General features: G+C 38.4%; 1 protein-coding gene across 3 annotated transcripts in view; it reads left to right on the top strand.

The window, feature by feature from the left end:
- Positions 1-23,407, top strand: part of LOC124995004 (broad substrate specificity ATP-binding cassette transporter ABCG2-like) — a 50,008-nt gene that overhangs the window by 4,941 nt on the left and 21,660 nt on the right. For 2 of the 3 annotated variants that reach the window (XM_047567391.1, XM_047567390.1), the window contains exons 2-5: positions 16,820-17,039; positions 20,369-20,428; positions 21,462-21,576; positions 22,130-22,282. In XM_047567391.1, coding sequence (XP_047423347.1) covers positions 16,903-17,039; positions 20,369-20,428; positions 21,462-21,576; positions 22,130-22,282 — 465 coding nt within the window. In that variant the 5' untranslated portion in view covers positions 16,820-16,902. Of the gene's footprint in view, positions 1-16,819; positions 17,106-20,368; positions 20,429-21,461; positions 21,577-22,129; positions 22,283-23,407 lie in introns of those variants that run through there. The other variant, XM_047567392.1, reaches the window with a different exon arrangement.

Below are 23,407 nucleotides of genomic sequence, written 5' to 3'. Positions count from 1 at the left end.
GGTATAGGCCAAGGAGTGGGATATCTGCGTCAAATGGTGGTTCCATTCCAAGTTTTCTGAGGAATCTCCACACTGCTTTCCAGAGTGGTTGCACCAGTTTGCAATGCCACCAGCAACGTATGAAGGTACATTTTTCTCCACATCCTCGCCAGTTTTTATTGTTACTTGTATTCTTGTTAATTGCCATTTTGACTGAAGTGAGATGAAATCTCAGTGTAGTTTTAATCTTCATTTCTTTAATTACTAGAGATGTTCAACATATTTTTATGTTTGTTGACTGATTATATTTCTTCTTTTGTGAATGCTTGTTCGGTTCCTTTACCCATTTATTGATTGGGTTATTTAACTTTTTTGGTGTTAAGATTTTTGAGGTTCTTTGTATATCCTGGAGATTACTGCTCTTTCTGAGGTGCAGATGGCAAAGATTTTCTTCATTCTGTAGCTCTCTCTTCACATTCTTCATGGTTTCCTTTGCCATGAAGATTTTTGGTTCAGGCATGTTGAGTCTTGATATTTACTTTGTGTGCTTTAGGAGCCTTGTTGAGCAAGTCTGGTCCTAAGCCGACATGATGGAGATTTGGGCCTACTCTTTCTTCTGTGAGGTGCAGGGTCTCTGGTCTAATGTCTAGGTCCTTGATCCACTTTGAGTTGAATTTGTGCAGGGTGAGAAATACTGTTTGATTTCCTTTTGCTGTATATGGATTCCAGATTTCCCAGCACTCACTGGCTGAAGAGGCCATCATTTCTCCAATATATGTTTATGGCACTTTTGTCTAGTACGAGGATCACTGGTTTATATGGGTTTTTCTCTGGGTCTTCTGTTCTGAACATTGGTCTGTTTTGGTGCCAGTCCCAATGCCATTTTGTTACCGTAGCTCAGTAGTACAACTTAAGGTCTGGTATTGTGATACGTCTTAGGATTGCTCTAGCTATTCTGGGCCTCTTATTTGTCCAGATGAATTTCATGACTGCTTTTTTCTAGTTCTCTGAAAAATGTCATTGGAATTTGAATGGGAGGTGCTTGAGTCTCTGTAGTACTTTTGGAGGATCATCATGGAGGCAGTTTATTTCATTTCTCTATACTGATTTCTGATCTTCTGGAAGTGGAAGTGGCTGACAAGTACAGGCCCAGAATCAAGCAGAGAGAGCGATGACACACAGAGGCCACTTCCTTCCCTTGGGAGTTCACTCTGAGGTTGTCACCAGACTCTGCTTTCAGTGTTCCTCTCCTGAAATTCTTAGTTCCCACAGCTACTCTCCAGCCTATCAAATGGAAAGCTTTCCCTCTAAAACCTGGAACAAGACAGGGTTGCCCTCTCTCACCACTTCTGTTCAATGTGTTACTGATAGGCGAGGCAATGCATCAAACCTAAAAAGCTTTTCAAGGTAAAATTTTAACTTAAAAATAAACTTGTTAATATTATGTCTTTAATAATTAAAAATGAAGAAAAAAAAGACATTAACAATAATGCAAAACCCTGAAGTGGAAAAAAGTTAGAATTATTTAAAAAGTATATATATATATTTACTAAGCTAATCCTTTTAGTGAAACATGTATAGCATTTAATTGATGCATACTAGACTTTTGACAGAAGATACAACTTAAGATCTCATTTGACAGTTTTTTTTTATTCATGTACACAAATGGGGTACAATTGTTGTTTCTCTGGTTGTACATGAAGTAGAGTTGCACCATTTGCATAATCATACATGTATATAGGGTAACAATGTTTGTCTCATTCTATTATTTTTCCTTCCCCCATCTCCTCCTCACCCCTCATTTTCCTCTATACAATACATCTTCCTCCATTCTTACCTCCCTCCCACCCCCCCATTATGTATCATCATCCACTTATCAGAGAAATCATTTGACCTTTGGTTTTCTGGGTATGACTTATCTCACCTTAGCATGATATTCTCCAGCTCCATCCATTTACCTGCAAGGTCATGATTTTATTCTTCTTTATGGCTGAATAATATTTCCATTGTGCATATACCACAGTTTCTTTATCCATCTACTGAAGGGCATCTGGGTTGGTTCCACAATCTAGCTATTGGTGAATTGAGCTGCTATAAACATTGATATGGCTGCATCACTGTAGTATGCTGATTTTAAGTCCTTTGGCCATGGGACAAGGAGTGGATATCTGGGTCAAATGGTGGTTCCATTCCAAATTTTCTAAGGAATATCCATACTGCTTTCCGGAGTGGTTGCACCAATTTTCAATCCCACCAGCAATGTATGAGTGTACCTTTTACCCCACATCCTCACCAACAGCTATTGTTGCTTGTATTCTTGATAATAGATAGACATTCTAATTGGAATGAGGTGAAATCTTAGGGTAGTTTCAATTTCCATTTCTCTTATTAATAGAGATGTTGAACATTTTTTCATGTATCTGTTGATTGCTTGTAGAATCTTCTTCTGTGAAGTATCTGCTCATTTTCTTATCCATTATTTATGATTGGGTTATTTGTATTCTTGGTGTAAAGTTTTTTGAGTTCTTTATATATTCTGGAAATTCGTGCTCTATCTGAAGTATGTGTGGCAAAGATTTTCTCCCACTCTGTAGACTCTCTCTCACATTGTGATTGTTTCCTTTGCTGAGAGAAAGCTTTTTAGTTTGAATCTATCAAGTATTGATTCCTGCTTTTATTTCTTGTGCTGTGGGAGTCCTGTTAAGGAAGTCTGTCCTAAGCCAACACGATGAAGATTAGACCTACTTTGTTTTCTATTCGGGCAGGGTTTCTGTCTAATTCTTAGGTCCCTTGATCCATGAGTTGAGTTTTGTGCAGGTGAGAGGTCGGGGTTTTAATTTCATTTTGCTGCATATGGATTTCCAGTTTTCCTAGCACAATTTGTTGAAGAGGCTATATTTTCTCCATATTGTCTTTGGCTCTTTGTCTAGTATGAGAAAAATGTATTTATGTGGGTTTGTCTCTGTGTCCTCTATTCCGTACCCACTGGTCAGCCTGTCTATTTTGGTGCCAACTACCATGCCGTTTTTCTTACTATTGCTCTGTAGTATAGTTGAAGTTCTGGTATTGTGATACCTCATGCTTTTGCTTTCTTGCTAAGGATTGCTTTTAGCTATTCTGAATTCATTTGACGTTCTTGGGTCATCTTAAGCAAAAGACGCGTCTCACTCTGCCATTACTTTAGTACGAAGTCTTAAGGCAATGAAGTGTCTCTCTCTGCCATTACTTAGTACAGAAGTATTTTAAATATTTAATAATTATTTTCTGTACTGTCGACTCTCCTGCTTCTTAAGTACTATAATTCTCTTGGGTTTTGCTCATTATTAACACACTGGGAATGTGAGGACCGAGGAGTTTACTGTTTGGGTCGAAGGCCATCGTGAACTGTGGGAGCAATTCCAACAGTGTCTGGGTCCAGTGGCTTTCACAAGGTATCTATTTATAGGACTTTTCATTTTAAGTGAATTCACTTTCCTGAAGGGTACACGTACCTGCTTGAGAAGCAGGAGCAGCTGTAGTTAAGTAGGATAAAGACTGAATAGACTTTCATATGTGAAAAACACTTGGAACAGGGCCCAACACAGTCGCTTCTAAAGTATGAGCCATTATGATGAGATTTATTATTATTGCTGCTATTATTAGTTATTCTATGCAATATATGTCCTGTTTCTCCTTTTTAAATTCCATGTCCTTCCACTCACAAATGAATAACATTTGTTCATAACTAATACTAATGAGAAATGATTTGATAATAATTCAAGTTAAATCCTTTACAAAGGCCAAATGATCTTTTGTGAGTGAGGCAAGAGAAAGAGCAATTGTCATGAGGACAGTCAGTGGAAGAGTGGATGCTCGTAGGTAACTGTCGTGCTGAGATGTCTATGGCAGCATGAAGGGAAGTAGGCACATAGAATAATAAGTGGCACAGCTAACCAAGCAAAACTCAATCATGTGACATGAGGCATGATGTTACATGCTTAGATGTACATCAAGGCTTAGCAAGGGATCCTGTTATTGCTGAAAGAAGATATACTTTTGAAAGTAATTTTTAAACTGAGACTTCTGGATGGAACTAATTAAGATGATGGTTATTGAAGTGATTCCGATACAGGAGAAGAAGTTGAATAAGGACTAGCAGTTAAAATAGCAGGCTTGACATACAAAAGGGACCCATAATCTTGAGTATATGACTCTGCCTTATGATGTCCTGTACCTTAAGCAGAGAACTCTGATGGACACAACTTCAACTTAATTCTCTGGAAGGAATCTTTGGCTCTTAGAACTTTAGGTATAAATCTTATCAGAAGTATGGCAAAAGAACATAATGCATGTTTCGATAAGGCTAAAAACCACATTATGTGTTTTATTTACTTTTAATATATATAGCACTTATAATAGAAGTAAATATAGTTATCTGCTCTAACCTCTTGCCCCTTATACTTCATAAGAAATTCTGAACTGCATATTTTTAAGATGTTACCTCTTGCCACAACTTGACATGTGCAGGAAACATAACTCTTACTAGCAGTTCAATATCATCAGCAAAATCCTGATTAAATACCTTACTTCTCCATATATCATATGACATGCCAAAGCCCAGTAAGAATTACTGAGTTATTTTCATGGTTTGTGTGGTTAATTGAGGACTTACTATAAAGGCCTCTTCAATTTATATCAGAAAGGTTTCATCTTCCAAATTAGAAAAAGTTGTAACACTAGTAGATGTAATAGGAACTGCTGAATTCTCTTTTGGGAATATCAAGAGCCACACTGCTCAGGAGAGCAGACTGTAGTTGATAAGCTTCTAGAATAGAGTAGGGAATTTGGTAGTATTCTCCGACCTACCCACAATGATCACAACATCCAGACAATTCCAGAAATTTCTGGAAAGATGAAGTTTGTGAATTTCTCATATCCTCTTACACCACATAGTAAAGTGTAAAGGAAAAAAGTGTAGTCCCACAGGGTGCCAGGAAGAAACCATAAGTGATGATGTAATGAATCAGGTTTACAGACTGTATAGCCAGGAGGGAGCCACACTGCCTTGTTGCTGGGAATTCAGTCAATCACCCGCATGGCAGTAAGAGCAGTTAAAACAACAGCTACACCTGGATGTGTCCAGGTTAGTGTCCTTTAGATCCTTACAGCATAAGTATAGTGAAACTGCTTTCCACAGCTAACTGCTAGCAGCGGCTAATCATTGTCATCAGGGCAATGCCTTCACCGTAGAATCTTGCTCTGTAAAAGGATCCAGACTTCCCAAGGCCTTCATCCCAAAAATTCCTTCCTCCTCAGCATTTCCTCTACTCTTCTAGTATTTATACCACTCAAAATGCTGTAATGCTTTTTCATATGGGATTTTAGTTACTAACAAGTCTAAGACTTAGATGCAAATTATTTTTCTAGAAATATAAAACTTTATGCAGATATCACACTGATAACATTAAATGATTCACTTACACTACACCATCTTCCCATCAAACTAGAATAGACTCGCTAGCTCCATAATTAGAGTTTGAAAGCCCTCCATTAGCCATTGGGCATCACTCTCTCTTCTGGCAGTGAGGGGAGGCCACACCTAGAACCTGAGCTTCCAGGACCCTTGCGAGTTTCAGCAGTGACCAAGTCAAGGCAGGGGTCATGGCAGTGAGAATTCCTTGTCAAATTACCTGTTCTTTCCCTCCTATTGGATAGGCTGGAGAGTAGCTGTGGGAACTAAGATTTCAGGAGAGGAACACTGAAAGCAGAGTCTGGTGACAACCTCAGAGTGAACTCTCAAGGGAAGGAAGTGGCCTCTGTGTGTCATCATCTCTCTCTGGTTGATTCTGGGCCTGCATTTGTCAACCACTTCCGCTTCCAGAAGATCAGAAATCAGTATAGAGAAATGAAATATCTGCCTCCGTGATGATCATCCCATAAAAGACTGGGGAGGAATTGAAAGACATTCTCAAGACATTCTGCACACTGACATTATCCTCAATGTCATGTGCTTGCCTCTCATTATTCTCTTCTGATCCTCACCAGAATCAGTTAGCAGAAGCTCAATAACTTCAATAGGTTGTCATTCATTTCTAGTAATAATTACTACATGATTTAATAGGATAATTTCCAGCAAAAGTTGTTAAATGCAAGAACTGGGAACATACAAATGGTCATTAAAGCAGAGTGGAGTTTAACCTCAAAAGTGATGACAAAATACAGATGTTATGAGACTATATCATTCTTTGTGGAAATTTGAGAGTGCCTTAGCACATACTAGATGTCACTGTGGACCTGGTACCTGGCTATCCTTCAGTCATGGCCCCTCACTATTGCACTTCATTTCTAATAGCTTGGGATCATCTGAGTGTGGGAAACACAGGGAAAGGAGTCAATGTTTGATAGCTGGTTTCTTGGTGACAGAAAATATAGCTCTGATCATTCTTGTAATGGCTATAGATTCTGTAAAAACTCAATGCTTTTTCAGGAAAGGTCCTCAGAATTGGAATGAAGTTGAAATAAAAGGGAAGCAATAGATCCCCTTGATGGTGTGCACTAAGTGCTAGAAAGCCAGGGAAACAATGCCTTCCAGATTTGAAGGATGATTTTATAACTGACTTTTCATCAGCAAACATGAACTCATTTCCCCTCTTGCACCAGGTCTGGGACTTTCCCAGATGTCTTTGATTGACAGTTCTTCACACTCCATTAAACAGCTACACAATGAGTCCATGTAGCTGGCAGGTAAATGACCACTGGATTTAGAGTCAGATGTTTTGGCCCAGAGTTTCAGCTTTGCTCCATTACATACTTTTGTCTGTGTGATTCGTGATTGTGGGTCTTGGTGTCTTGGGATGTTGGACAGCTATTAACTCTCCTGAGTTTGAATTCTTTCTTATTCCTAGAAAATAAGCAAATATCTAGGACTTATGTGAAGCCCAGTTTTAAAAAATGTGTGGTATACATTTGCACATCGTAAAATGCAATGGAAATGTGACAGTTATATCATGTCTTCTTTGAATCCCCAGTGGGGACGGCACATTTGGAAGGTGGCACTCACTTTCTCTAACTGAAATGAACTTTGAAGGACACAGCTACTTCATGAAATAGAGCAATGTTAAATGATGACCAGAAAAGAAAGGAGAATATTTAAATATATCACACGGAGGACACACAGTATATCGTGTGAACACAATTCTGCTATCTATTTTCTTACCCTGAGTTTCCATTTTTCATACAATAAGCCATATCAAAGCATTTTAAAACACAGTACACCAAAAAATCAGAATGTCAACCAACCAAAGCTGCCTTCAATATGTGCCTTTTCATTTCAAAATAGCTAATGGATATTCTTGATATTTGTTGAAAAGAATAGGTTTGAATATTAAAAACAAACACTAGGTATTGTGGAAGCAAATCTATGTACATTCCAAATCACTAAGATAAAAAAGAAATAAAATTTCCAAACTAGAAAAAAAAGAATAAGAAAATTGGAAATATAACAGGAAAGAATAAGAAGAGGAAAAATAATATGATAAAAATTGGACAAAAGCATGACTCTTGAGTGAATTCAACTCTTACTAGATGATATCAAGTTTTAAATAATTTGTTAAAAATTAAAAAATGCATCTCTAGAATATTAGAAGAAGCCCACTCAAAATAAAGTTAAAAATAAAGGAATTAGAAAAATATGCAAACTGGTATGTAGCTTGGTGGCAGAGAAGTGCCTAGTGTGTTGATGGCACTGGGTTCTGTCACCAGTGGAAGGGGAAAAAAAAGGAACCAAATGTTTTTGAAAAAGTTGTTAAGTCTGCCTCGTGTGGTAGTGCATGCTTGTCATCTCAGCTATTCTGGTGACTCAGGCAGAAAGATTTTAAGTTCCAGGTGAGTCTATGCAACTTATTGAGACCCTGCCTCAAAATAAGAAATAAAAGTGGCTAGGGATGTAGTTCATTCATGGAGCACTTGCCTAGCATGCACAAGGCCCTAGAATAGTCCAGGTACTGGGGGAAAAAAGAAAAAGAAAAAAGAGCAAGCAAGCAAGCAGGAAAAGTTGTCAATTGGTATTAAGATGATCTGCCAGGAGATTATAGAGTTTTCCATCTGATGAAAAGATTATTTTATACTGACAAATGATACCATACACTATCATTTAACCATTATGCATTCTTTTGTACTGATCAGTAGCATCAAGATGTGCAAAATACCTGCTAATAGTAGTAGAAATTTGAAATTGCTAAAATCAGAAAGTTTTTGGCATTAATTTAATGCCAGATATGGCAAATTTCACACCATGAAACTTTAATGTACCACATTATTTAAGAATACTGTATAAAATCATTTTCAGACTGGTGTACAAAGTGTACATAAAACATAAATCAATGTATTAGTTATACTTGTGTCCCATCTCCAAGAAATTTTATTTATGTACTATGTAAATATATCAAAATCTGTTGCTCAGGCAACATTTTTAAAATCATAATTTCTGAGTATCAAGAAAAGAATAAGCATTCCATGTAAATTAAGTCATTTAGAAATTTTAAAAACATTTTTTCTCTTAATTACCTGTGGGCCAAAGAGTAAACCTAACTGCTATAAAAATGTAACTTTCCAGATATAAAGATAGTAGAACTAAGAGGTCTTGGTCTAAGATTCCAGGCCATATGCCAGAAAGTGAAGTTACCATTTGGCACAGGGAAACTAACTTCTTTGTTATTTCTGTATTGTACCATATTCTCATAGGATAGGGAGGAAATAAAATAAGGTCATATATTTGAAGGTACCATATATAAATGCAAAATGCCATAAATAATTATTAGTCTTGAACTGATTTAATTTCCAACTTGCAGGAAAAGGTCTGTGACATACGAGTCAGCAAGAGACGTACCAGTGAGCAGGAGAGAACAGGAAGGGGCAAGCTGTCAACAATAAGTGAGGATGTCTGTGTGCCATTACTGCCGTGTGCATGACGGCACCCTTCCTTCCCCTCCTCCCTGTGAGGGCCATGGATGCTTAAACCAGTGCAGGCATGTGTGTGGCCGTGGGTCCCATAGCCAGCAATGTCAATAATAACCTTAGTCATAATTACACAAAAGTAATAAAAACTAATGCATAAAAGTTAGAGCAGTTGTGACCTTTGGAAGGGATAATGAGTAGGATGGAGGATGAGGGACATTTCTGGAGTATTATGAATACTCTTTAAAAATCTGGGTGGTAGATCTGGGGATGTAGCTCAGTGGTAAAATGATTGCCTGGCATTCTCAAGGGTCTGATCCCTCCAAAAGAGGCACATAAACTGTCTGGGCCAGACTTGGTGGCCCATGCCTGTAATCTCAGCTACTTTGAAGACTAAGGCAGGAAGATAGTAAGTTTGAGGCCAGTCTCAGCAATTTAGTGAGAACTTGTCTCAAAATAAATAAAAAGGACTGGGGCTATATTTCAGTGTTAGAGCAACCCTGGGTCCAGTCCCAAGTACCATAAAAATCATTTGTGTTTATATATGTGTATATAACTCAGGGGCAGTGGACCACTGAGCCACATCCCCAGCCCTATTTTGTATTTTATTTACAGACGGGGTCTCAATGAGTGGCTTAGCACCTTGCTTTTCTGAGACTAGGTTTGAACTGGAGATCCTCCTACCTCAGCCTTCTGAGCAGCTGGGATTACAGGCGAGAGCCACTGAGCCTGGCTATTATATATACATACACACACACACAAACACACACATACATACGTACACACACACACACACACACACACACACACATATATAAATTCTGGGTGACAGATATACAGGTGTGTTCACATTATAAATATACATCAAGATATCTGCTGAGATTTTCTACATTTCTGTTTGCATATTTACTTCAATAAAAGTTTACTTAAACCAAAGACCTTTGTGACCACTGAAACTGAGCATGGTGAGCTCTCAGAATGTAACCTTTTGAGCTATGATGCAAGGATCAGTGTTACACTCTCTACTATTCTGACTCTCTAGGTTAATTATTATTAATGCCTGATCAGTATTTTTCCCACTGTATTTTTTATAGGGCTTAGCCGTGATTTTACTTATTTATTTTGGTGGTACTGGGGATTGGTAGCTCTACCACCGAACTACAACCACAGTCTGCAACCTGCTTTTCGTGCTGACCTGGTTATAAAGGATGTGGTGACATGGTCTTGAAGTAATGGTTTCCTTAAGGGCTTATAATTATCCATAATTATCCATGACAGGAGAACAGAGGACCTTCTGGTTTCCATTTTCCAGATTCTTTCCTACTTGATAAGGTTGCCCGTGTTTTCAGTCCTGTAACTTCTGAATTTTCTCTAAGGTGTATGACTAATGTTCTCCCTGTAAGTCATTATTCTTCACTGTCCTTCACCCTGTTCACCTGCTTATGACCGTCTAGCCTACCTCATATTCCAGAGCCTTACAGCACATCAGTGAAATGACTTACTTTCAGAATTTAAAATCCAACTTTTCCATTCCTTTTCCTTTCTATTTTAAGTTGAAGCAATTATCTGCCAGTGACTCCAGGCGTCTACTTCCTTGTTAGGATTGCAATGTTTTGACATTAGCATCAAAAGATAATTTAAACAATTTTATCCCATCATCTCAGATGTGTAACATCTATAAAAATTTAAGCTAGCCAGGCTCATTCACTCTCGCCTGTAATCCCAGCTGCTCAGAAGGCTGAGGTAGGAGGATCTCCAGTTCAAACCCAGCCTCAGCAAAAGCAAGGTGCTAAGCCACTCAGTGAGACCCCGTCTGTAAATAAAATACAAAATAGGGCTGGGGATGTGGCTCAGTGGTCCATTGCCCCTGAGTTCAATCCCTGGTGTGAAAAAAACCCCAAAAAACAAAAAAACTTAAGTATAGCAAGTAAGGTGTAATATAATACAAACAATGAGAATTAGAATATAATTATAATATTTATTAATTTTAATTAACATAATAATATATGTAAGATCTAGATTATGATTTCCAATCCATTTTAGAGTATCCATGTGTCAATTTTGCTGAAATATTTGCAGAGTTGCAAACTTAGGACTTAATGGGTTGGGTAGATGTGGGCTTAAGCAGCCGTCCTCCGGCTCTGAAGCGGAGTGCATTGCTCCTTTTACTAGACTCATCCCTAGGGAAATACTGTAAAGGAGGGGCCCAGAGCTGCTCTTTCCCACTTACTTGTGTCATAGCTACTACTGGGCTGGTATCTGGCTGAGGACCTAGAACCTTGAGTGTGTAATTAAGTGTCTGGCATAAAGCAAAATGTAGAGAAAATGGTCATTTTAATGTAGATTATCATTATACGAGGTATAGGAGGGTATAATGAAGGAAAAGGTCTGAACTGTTCAATAAAGTAAAAGTATGGTTTCACTTGTTAGAATATACCAAGAGAGAGGGTGATGTAAGTAGACCCCCAGAAAGGTATAACAGGGCCCATTTAAGATTCAAAAATTTTAATGAGGCCCCAAATTATTTTGTTTTTTTGTTTTTACTTTTTTCCCTCAGTCCCTTGGCATTTCCTGGTAACTTGTTTTTTTTTTTTTCTTGTTTTGTTTGTTTGTTTGTTTTAAGCTATTTTCTCCATCCCGACATCCTATTCTTAATTATTATCTCATGCTGAAAATGGAAGCTCAAAGTGCCCCAAAGGCCTGACCTGGAGCCAGTGTTACAGGAGCCCTAGGACAAGGGGTCTCCTGCAGAGGTCTAAGCCAGGGTGAACCACCCTTCCCAATATGCCAAAGAGAAGAGCAGTTTGAAGGGCAGGGAAGGCGTTTTACTGAGAGTGGCCATGCCAGACAAGCACATGTAGTGGTACAGTGATGGAAACTCTGTCCTAAAGGGACTGGCAGTAACTTCGAGGTGTTAGAGGAAAGAGGAACAAAGGCAATGTCTGGGCGAGGGAGAAGTAGAAGGGCTTAGGCAGACAGGTCAAGATGGCAGGTGAGGAGGTCAGGGGCAGGGCCAGAACAAAGGAGCAGAAGAGGGTCTTCTGATGAGGTTATCTTCCTGGTGGACACAAGTGCTCGTGGATGCAAGCGGGGGACCCAGTCAGACAGACACTTCCCCACTCCTAAGTGGGGGACCCAATAGAAAAACTAAAACAGACACGTGGACAAAGGGGACACCAATCAATAATAGTGAGGAGAGTGTAGACAGAGGCGGAGATAAGGAAAGGAGGAAATTCCAGAGACTATAAAAAGAGCAAGCCCAAACTCCTGCATTGGATCCCCAGCCCTGGGGCCCCTTCTCTTAGGAGAAGTCTATCTGTTTCTCTGTTGCTTTTGCAATAAACCTACTTCTTGCTTGCTATCTCTGTGTCTTGTTCTTCAACTCTTTGCTGAAAGGAGACAATGAATCCCATGCCCCTGGATGGTAACATGGGGGCTTGTATGACTGGGGTGTTGCAGAGAGTTAAATCATCCTGACCGGCATGGTCCAGTTGATCGATCGTGATCTCAGGACTTATTCTGTGAAGCTCTGGGAAGGCCTGTCATTGCCTGAAGTGGGTGATTCGGTGTCTAACGTGAGATGACTACTTCTGCTTGGGGGCAGCCTTGGTTTCATTGTAAGATAACTAACTGTTCTCCTGTAGTGGGGCAGCATCTGCATGGGCTGATCTGCTCTGGGAAACTGCCTTTCAGGGAGCAGTTATGGTTCCTTGTCATAGAGATGCTAATCAATCAGGCCTTTTGTTCCTGGAATCCAAGAAAATTAACTGCAAAAGGAAGTGGCTCAAAGGAAAACAGCTAAGGAGGCAAGTGGAGTCAAAGAGGGACAAAGTGGAGTTAGGTAAACATGGAGCGAATGAAACTTGTATTACTGACTTTTAGATGAGCACTCCTTGAGTGATTAACATGCCATGTGGTAATAAAGGAGACAGGTTCAAGGAAGGCAGAGATGCCAAGCTTTGTTATGCTTTTAGTTAGGTCGTGGGTATCTGCAGGCCCAAGTGAAGAGTTGCTACTTTTTAGCAAATGCAGCTTCCAATTCTGTGTAATATTAGGAAGGTGCAAAAAAAAAAGTCTGAGAACTGGCATTGTAACAAATCTCTTGGCTCCCCCACACTGACCGAACCTACATATTTGTATTCTTGGCTTTTTGTCCCTATAAATTGTAATGCTTCTTGTAGGATAGGTGAAGGCAGATTAACTGTCTTCCCAGTTTGAAACTCTCTCTCTCAAAGGAAGATAGGTAGAACCCTAGCAAGGAAGTAAGTACCAGCTCAGCAATGTGAGTTGCAAATTTAATCCAGTCACAGGGAGGGAAACTCTGCACATGCTTCTAACATTGCTGCTATACTTACATGTTATAGCCCACTGTGTTGTAGGAATGGGTGAACTTATTTGGGAACTTTAGTCCCCTTGTTGCCTTTTATTAGTGGAAAACCTAACAAAAGTCCTGTTTCCATCTTAAATGAGATTTAAACCTTTTTAAAGTCAAGCATTGTGTTGTTACATGATTCTCCTAATCTATGCCTTGGGACAAGGTTAGAAATGTCCTTGGTAGTTGCACATTTTATGGGGTAACAGTAGGAGAAGTAACTGCTGGTGTTGGAATTGGCACATTTTGGTTTCTGAAGACCAGGGGAGATGGCTTATTGTGTTTTCAAAGTAAAGGTGTAAAGTTGTACATTTTTTTTCTCTTTCACTGTTTCAGAAGAATAGAATTTTGGCTAATCATTACCCTCCATGTGTTCTGATATCAAAACTCAGGTATTCACCTTTGATATTTTAGATGCTAATCTTTAAATAGTTTCTTTCTTTTTCAGTTTCCAAGATGAATAGGGTGTTGTAAGTGTGAAGTTTTAGTTATAAAAACAAGTATTCATGGACTACTTTTTTTTTTTTGTCAGCTTTGCCATCAAGTGCCTGCGTGTGGTTTTCTTTTGTTTATCATGCTTCATGACCCTATAGATCATTCAATCTGTGTCTTCATTCCTTCACCACTTTTGGAAAGCACTTCACTGGTATTTCTTTAAATATTGGTTCTATTTTTCCTCCTCTCCCTGATTTCTACTTCCATCTATGCCAGAGCTCTTTTAGCATGTTCCATTTTTTGAATGTTGGTTTATTGTTTTGGTACCAGGGCAGGGGCACTTAACCACTGAGCCACCAGCCTTTTATTACTTTTTGTTTTGAAACAAGGTCTTGCTCAGTTGCTTAGGGCCTCACTAACTTGCTGAGGTTGGCTCTGTACTTGCAGTTCTCCTGCTTCAGCTTCATGAGCTGCTGGGATTACAGGTGTGCACCACCCTGCCTGGCTTCATGTTCCATTTTTCTTTTGTTCTTTGGTGCAGTACTCTTTCTTTGCAGTCGTGTAGTACTCTTTCTTTGCTGTCGTGAGCTCCCCACACCCCTTTTTAAATGGTGACAGTTTTCATCATTTCTAATTTTCCTCCTGGATGTTTTCCACATACAAGTCTTCTGGTTCTCAAGCTGTCTTTCCTAATCTAATGTGTTTAAACTGCTGTTAAACTCATTCTGCTCCCCTGTGCTGGAGCTCAAACCCACAGTTCTGAGCATGCATTTTACTACAGCATTACATCCCCAGCCTCGTTACTTGTCTTATAAGAAATAGGGTCTTGCTATTTTCCCCAGGTTGTCCTCAAACTCATTATCACTGAGCTTTAGCCTTTTGTATATCCGGGACTATAGATGTGTACCACCATATCCAGCTTTAATTCTTAAATTTGATTGTTAAAGATTCCTATTCTTCAGCAATTGTCTATTCTAAAATTTATTTTATTAACTATATTCATCGGTTGTTTTAGAGTCAATGTTTGATAACTCCTAGTCTGAATTTCCTATGGATCTATTTCTATGCTCTCATTTTTTGAATTTTAGGTCTAGTTTTCTGACATGCCTGGTAATTTTTTATTGATGATTTGGTTGATGATATTACCTTTGAGAGTATATTTAACATTCTTCTTTCAAAGTTTGAACAGATCACCTTCTTAGCGCAGAGACTGGTCTGTTTTGGTTTTCCTATATTTCAGGACATCTGGGATCCCAAAACCTAGTAGTTTTCAGGGCTCCTTATCTTTGCTGGCTCACAACTTTCAATATTGTCTCCCTCTCTGAGAGTCTGCTGAAATATTTGAAACAGCAGTGGTTTCAGGAAGACCCCTCTAGCAGTTTCTTTCTGCCCCATGGTCCTATGTGGCCCCATGCATGTGCGGTTTGTGTGTTCAAATACTTGGTGAGGAAAGGGCGGGTGCTGGGTTTGCTCCAGTGCTTTTCCCTCTTTTCCAGGATTTTGGTTCCTCGTTTTGGTTGTTTCGATTGCCCTCATCAGAGAACACTTTACATGACCTCTTTTGTTTGGTCTACTTTTCTGGTTGTTCTCAGGAGGATGACTTATTTGGAGCAGCTAGTCCACCATAAGCAGAGAGAAAGTTCTTAATAGATGACTTTGGTTTTTAAAACTGAAAACTAGATTTATTGCAGTTAGTATTTCAAACGTCTTTTACAAGCTCAGCTCACCTTAAAGGCTTACTCTAAATAAACGTGTTTCAGAGGTCTTTTATAAATTGTTTAGTGAAACATTTTAAACATTTATAAACTTGATGTGCATTTTTGCTTTGAAACCTTGAGCTGTTTAACTATTGGTTTGATGTACTTAATCATTTTCATACTTAATTTCAAATCTTCCTAAAATTTAAATGTTTGTTCACTAAGGAAATGATTAATTTACTGCTAACAACCTGGAATTTACCTTTCATTTTAGTCAACATTCCAGCACTGTTACAAAATACTTGAGAAAACCAACCCAAAGGAGGAAAGGTTTATTATGACTCATGGTTTCAGAGATTTCAGTCCATGGTCAGCTCACTGCATTGCTTTCAGGCCTATTGAGAGGCATAAACATCACACTGGAAGGACAGGATGAAAAGTTTTTAGTTCTTGGAAGCCAGAAGCAAATAAAGAGTATGGAAGGAATCAGGTGTGGCAAGGTATATCCTTCCAGAATGCACCCCCAGTGATCTACCTCCTCCAATCAGGTCCAGTCTCGGAAAGTTTTTCTCTCTCAGTGGTACCATAGGCTGCTGATTAAGCCTTTAGCACGTGGTCTTCGTGGACATTTTATACCCAATCTGTGATACCTTCTTAGCTGATTAAAGGTACTAACAATTAGAGATATAAAGTCGGAATAATTATAAATTTGGAGAAATTTCTCCTATTCCTGACTGTTAAGTCCCTTTTAGTAATAATAATGTTATAAACTCTAAAATATAATAAGCAAGTAAATAAATAAATAATGTTTTAAATTCTGAAATAGAATCAATTGATTAAAAAGGGGTTATGAATATGATCATGTAGGATGTTCCAGAACTTAAGTTGTATTGTTATATGGTTTTTCAAGCCAGACAAGACTAACCTTATCTGTCTTTTTCCTGTTTTATGAGTGTTGAGTAATTTTCATACTTTTCACTGTTTATTTATTAGGAATTTATTTCACATCTAATTGAAGTGCAAGTATTCAAAGTTGTCTTTCCTCCCAATATAGATTCTAAGGTTGTTGTTATCATGGTCAGGTTGGACTGTTACTTGGAAAGGAATATACTCACTGCAGTGCAGTTTAAAAGAGACTTCTGTTACCTAAGTGAGTTCAGTGACACATAAGTGTACAACTCCTTTGGGGACGGAGGCATTACAAGATCTGCCTCAAAATGAAAAAATAAAAAGAAATTTAAACATGCTTGGCACGCAGCTAAATGGGAAAACACCTCTGGGTTCAATCCCCAGTAACAAAAGCAAAACAAAATTACAAAAAAGTAGTAGGATGTAGTATTTTGTAGTGTTTGCAATCTCATTTCTCTGGACTGTCAACTTACTATTGCTTTTCCCTCTACAGAAAGGCACAAACTCCAGTTGTCTTCCAGTCATTTCCAGAATTTTATCCCAGAGTCACAAAGAAATACCTAATACTTTCCTAGGATGGCATCCATTGACCTGAGGTCATTTACCGAAGGGACTGTGTTAAGCATTCATAACATCTGCTATCGAGAAAAAGTGAAGAGTGGCTCTCTACTTTGCCGGAGAACATCTGAGAGAGAAATATTAACAAATATCAAGTATGTGCATTAACTTTTCAAAGTACTACTTTATTGAATGAATTTGACAGATTTTACCTATCACCGGTAAGCTGCTATGAACACTTGTGTTTAAGTTTTTGTAAAGATGAATTAACCCGTTCTCTCATTTATTTTGGCTAAACTTGAACTGAAATGATCCATAAGTATATGTTTACCTTTGAAAGCAAGTGGCAAACTGTAAAAATGGTTGTACCATGTGTTTGAGTAATTGTTATATCAATTAGTTTTTGAAGTAGAAAATAAATGAGAGAAAGGAGAATTCCTGTACAAGGTACTCACGACCATTACTATTTAGAGAACTTTGCAACTTAGCAAAACAACTAAGTTACCTCCACAATATAAGACAATAATAATTAATAGCATTATACTCAAACTGTCTGATTTTTCAAATTTTGGAACATTTGTGTCAATAAAACATGTTTAACTAGAGTTACAAACCAAAAGAAACTTTAGAACAAATGAAAATTTGAGCAGATTTTAACTTCTTGTAATTTTCTTTTAAGCAGTTAAAAATGTAATAAATTCTGCAGAAAAGATAAGACATTATTTTGATAAAATATAAAATCCTTCTTCTTTAAGTCAGTTCTTTTGTAAACTTTGCAAAGAGCAGTTAAGGCATTACTAGACTGCTGGATTCCACTTATAAATACATTTAAAAATAACTTTAAGTTTCTCTAGAATTTAAGTATTATTAGACTTGACATCAAGCATAGCACAAAATTCATTTAACATTTTAAGAAGACAGTAAAGTCTTGCAAATAAGAAAAAGGTAACCTAGGCAGTTTGTTCAGAAATGTAATTTTTGAAAGTACAGCTAGGATTTATGATAAAATATGGAAATGTATATATAGCATTCAGGTTACTGAATGAAGGCATAGACATACCAATATTTAATTTTTGAAAATACTGCTAGGATTGATGATTAATGAACTACCACAACAAAAACTTCATTATTTTCAGCTCATAATAAGATGATGTCATTCCACATACCAGTAATAGAAACATAGTTTACTAGTCTTTTACAGCATTAGTTATTTCCTTTGACTTATCATAGGCCTTAAACAGGGAAAAGTATAGACTCACTCATGCATTTCCAAATCTAAACAATTAACAAGCTTCCCAAAGTACCTTAAACCCAGTAACAGAGCATGTTCTTCTGAAATGGAATTCCCCACACAAAGTGGATGAATCTGGAGCAGCAGCCATCAGAACATGGCCTATTGAATGCAGTTGTCATGTTTAAACCTGTGAAACAGTTGTACTAAGTCAGCATGCACTTCCAGCTATATAGGTTATGATATCATCTTCCAAAATAAAACTGGACAAACATGCACTCAACCAATCCAATTAGAGTGTTGGAAAATTTTTGTGTCTGCTGAATTGTGTCTTAGTGACCAGTACCCCCAAAAGCAAAGGTTCCGTTAAGCCTCAAACAGCTAATGTTCCACATGGCTCACTCCTCCCCACACAGGAGATAGCCAGTATGGCAAAAACAGAACATATGGAGAAAATCCTCAGTGTGTACCTTGATGGAACAGCAAACATGGCCTGCTACCTTTCTTCGGTGACTTTTTGTCCTCACCAACAAAGCAATTTTTGAAAGTTAAGGCTGCTGTAGGAAGGAATGGGATGAATCAGACAGGACTTAAAGATATCCCAGCAATATCCCAGCAATATCCCGGATATTCCAACTCCAGCTTAGGCTGGGTGTGAGAACATCTTATCTCCGAGTGCCTTTTTTGGAGATCACTGCCAGCCTGAGCCATCTTGCTTCAGGCTATTGCTCCTGGCTAGAACTTACCAAGACTGTTACCAGTCGGCTCTAATACAACCTGGGGAGGAAAAAGGCTAGACTATAATGCTCCTACCAATTTGTCTCTGAATATTTCTGAAGCAGTGAGTGTTATAGCCTAATCTCTTTCCTCCTGGGCGGCTGTACCATCCAGTAATTGGTGTCATGTGGGGGTTCTGACCCAGGAAACAGATTTGGGTTTTGGCAGGTGAAAGAAGATGCCAGATGCAGTTGCCACAGACAGTGAAGCCCAGGTCCTTGTGGACGTGAGCACTGTGGGGGCAGTTGTGCTGGGACGTTCATTCCTCAGGACAGCTGTGACAGGATCAACCTCGGTGGAATCATTATCTGAGAAAGAACAGCTGTCAGCTTTGATCTTGTACTTGGAATAGATACTGTTTTCTGTCTGAAATACATGGTGACCTGCTTCCAAATTCTTAAGAGGAACTGGGCAAAGACACCACATTTCTGAACAGGCTAAGCAAGGCCTCTCTTTTCTCTGTGGGTACCTGTCAGGGTGGCCCTGCTGTAATTTGTTTTCCTCCTTCCTGTTCTATCTGAATATTCAGCATTCTCACACACCCACTTAAACTTTTTTGAAAACATTGGTGTCTACTCTGTGCATCCTTAAAGGATGTTCCCTACTGGAGTGAAGGCTCCCCATTCTAAACTGGCCATTTTCCTGTCCTTTTCCTGAGCACTTAAGAAGGAAGGAAGTGACCTATCTTGAAGGTATGTATATTTTTTCTTTCTTTCTTTCCTTTCTTCCTTCCTTCCATTCATCTTCTCTTCCTTCCTTCTTTCCTTCATTCCTTTTCTTCCTTTTCTCATTGGTAACACATTGTCTCCAAGTTAAGAAATGGTTTTGCTTTCTTTGTCTATGAAGTGCTTCATTGTAGCCTTCTATTTCTACTTAAGATATACTGACGTTTGATCTGAGGGGATTTTAGCAGAGAGAACACTACAAGTGATATTATACAAATTAATGACTAATTGTGTAGAATTTGACTAGGTACCAAGTGAGACGATTTCATGATACTGATAATAAAACGTTTCTCAGAAGCTGTTATGAACATTCCACTGTGTTAAGAGGAATAAGTGAAAAGAAGCTTAATGAGACTCTATTAATTATATCAAGGAAATTTTGTTATTGTTTCTGAATGGAACACAGGGTCTCCAGCATGATAAGTGCTGGCTTTTCCACTAAGCTCTACTCCCAGTTTCTAAGAACCTTGAATCTTAGATGAGTCATTTTCTAAAAGTGGTAAGTGGTTAGAGAATAAATGAAAAGAATTTAGAGGAATATGAGCCATCTTTCTTATAAATTCTGACTAGTGATCCTTTTTATATTAGACTTGTATTAATCAACAGTTCATTTTTTTTATCTTTAAGAGTTAGTGTTTGTTTTCTGTCTGCAATTTCATCATTCTTCTGTGAATGTATTCAGTGCCAACCCTCTATCAATAGAACTTCATTTAAAATGGAACAATAAGTTATTATGCTTTTGTGTTTACAGTGGGATCATGAAACCTGGCCTTAATGCTATCATGGAATGCACAAGTGGAGACAAATCTTTGTGAGTATAATAGAAAGTGTAAGTCGGCCTTTGTAGTTTCAGTGAGCTTTTAAAAATCAATTTGGTGGAAGCATGTGTTGACCGAGCCTTTGCTTTGTGTCCAATCTGGTCCTAGGTGCTGGGGATATCATGCAGTTAGGCTAGCTTGTGGCTTTATTCCAAGAACCAAAAAGTCTTATGAGATCAGATCAACCTGGCTAAGCATGATAGTGTGATTGACATGCAGCTGTTACCATATTATGAGCTAATGAGGAGGAAAAAGAAGGGAATGATATTAAAAATGGGAATGGAGCAGAAGGAATAATTGAAGATATGAGTTTAGAGAAAGGGTTGGATCCATCAAAGTCAGATAGCCAGGAAAGTCATTTGGAAAGTTTTTGATGGATAAGCCAATGTTGCCTGGCTTTTACATTTTGGAGCTTTCTTTTAGAATATAATATAAAGGAAGATGAAATGTAAATATATATGTGTATATATGAGTGTATGTGTAACATATGTATATATGTGTGTATGTATGTATACACAGAGAGAGAGAGAGTGACAGATTTTTACTCAGTCATACAGAATAATGAAATTATGTCATTTGCTAGTAAATGGATGGACTTGGAGAAAATCTTGCTAAGTGAACTAAGCAGGACTCAGAAAGCCAGTAATTGTTTTTACTCATGTTCAGAAGTTAGGTTGAGAGAGAAAAGAATGTGAAGAGCTGGGGAATGGAGTTGACCAAAGGATGCTCAGTATGTATGAATGTATCACACTGCACCCCAATGTTGATGTAACTATGATGCACCAATTAAAAATAAGTAAATAAATAGGAGGAAAATGAATAGAGTAGAGGAAGGAGATTGGAGGTAGGAGGGAGAGACAGAAAAGGGAAGTAATGAGGATTGAAATGCAACACACTAGGTTATGTGCACCTATAAATAGCCTTTTTTGACTAGTTCACTTTACCTTGAGCAAAATTTGGATTCAGAAGAGATGAGAGATATGTCTTGTGTTAGGGGGAAAACACAACATATATGTCTTTTTATAGGTTGCTGGACGTCTTAGCTGCAAGGAAAGATCCAAGTGGATTATCTGGAGATATTTTGATCAATGGAGCGCCTCGACCTGCCAATTTCAAATGTAATTCAAGTTTTGTGGTTCAAGTAAGTATCAGGCAGTTTGCCTTCTAGGTTTCCTCTACTTCTATATGGGAAGTGCTTTAAGGGCTTATACTTTTGTGTGCTGCCAGCTGAATTTACATGTTCAAGGAACTTTCTTTGCATCATCCTTTCACAATATCCCCTTGGATTGAAACTGGAATAAAAGAGAAAGAGAGGACTTGTAGGCAGTGGTATCAATTCTATCTTTCTAACCATTTCTATAAGTCTGCTATTGACCTTTTTGCCCTTCTTTCATCTCTTTCCTGCCCCTAGAAGATGCCTTTGTCAAATGCTCATGCACAGCAGTCTGGAAGTGTCTAAAAGTTATCATAATGCCCTGTGCGCCACCTGGGTTGCAAATGGGGGATGGAAATGCCTCCCTCAGGCTCTGCAGCTGTCTGTATGTGAACCACTGAAATTGGTAGAGTTGAAAGTTCACCATCAGCTAGAACTTTACCTTGGTTCTGTTATTTTTATGGATTAAGTTAAATACCCTAGAGTGATGGTCTTAGAAAAGACTCAATGTGTCTCATCGAAATCCCATTTTCCCCTTTAGGATGATATCTTGCTGGACACCCTGACAGTGAGAGAAAACTTACATTTCTCAGCAGCTCTTCGACTTCCAACAACTGTGACAAAACATGAAAAAGATGAACGGATTAAGAAGGTCATTGATGAGTTAGATCTGGAGGAAGTGGCTGATTCCAAGGTAACGTCAAAACAAAACAAAACAAAACAAAAACAAAAACTAACAGAATCAGATGGGAAAGAGGGCTTCCCTGTGTGGAAAATCTGACCTTAACCAGAAGATTCCTAGAGCATGTGAGGTCAAAGGTGTCTGCTTTCTGTAATGATCAGCAAAGTGACTGGTTACATGCTGTGAGGAAGCTGGAAAAACAATCTTAACTGTGGTCTAAACCTGGGGATGAAGTTGGTCTATGGAGAGTGCCCCTCACAGCTCATCTGATGTCTTTGCACTGAATTTTCTTCTTTTTCTTTTTCTCTTCCCTCTTTCAACTGCTCTTCTCCCTCTCTTCCTCCGGGGAACTTTGTTCACTTGATTTCTTTTTTAATTTCTGGAATTCATAAATGACTGGAAGCCAAGGATTCTGGCTGTTTATTATTGGTGTAATTTGTCTTCAAAACTCTATTTATTCTCATTAAGATTTACATTGAATTTTTGTAGTGACCAAGTTATTTCTCCATGGCGTTGCTTTGGCACTTTTTTTGCCTCCTTCCCTCCCTCATTCTCTCCCTTCTTGCCTTTTGTCTGCCAATATTTACTTCCAGACTCTTATATGCCAGGCTCTTCAGGTTTGAGGAATGTAATTGTCAGCGAGAGTAACAAAGAATAGAGAAATGAACTCCTCCTTTTGCAAGTTGCAGGATAAGGGAAGAAAAATGAGATGGAAGAGTAAACTTTATAGTTGACCACTCCATATGGAAGTTTTGCTGACCAGACATTTGGAGATTTGGGTGATAATGAGCTGTGTAACATGTGGTGACTCTGGATTAAGCCCCCGTGATCTCCCTCCTAGAGGCAATGAAGAATAGCGGTTCCACTGGCAGCTGCTTCCTGTTATATTTGACGATAGTTTTTTTTTTTAATGTGAAGTGTATTTTGTTTAGAAGAATAACACTGTGATGCCACTATTTTCCACTTATTTTTGTTTACAAGTGTTTGAGTTGTCATTACTTGGTGTTTATTTACTTGATCTTTTTTTCTTTCTGGGAGGGTACTTTCTTTTACTCTCTTCAGCATTCACTGCCCTAAGGTGCTTGCTTGGATTTCTAGGGAAAATGTGCGGAGACACTATTGACTTATAATTCATAC

Source organism: Sciurus carolinensis, chromosome 10, assembly GCF_902686445.1.
Source record: "Sciurus carolinensis chromosome 10, mSciCar1.2, whole genome shotgun sequence".
NCBI lineage: Eukaryota > Metazoa > Chordata > Mammalia > Rodentia > Sciuridae > Sciurus > Sciurus carolinensis.
The sequence above is the reverse complement of the archived record's forward strand: the minus strand, read 5'-3'. Positions and strand labels throughout refer to the sequence as shown.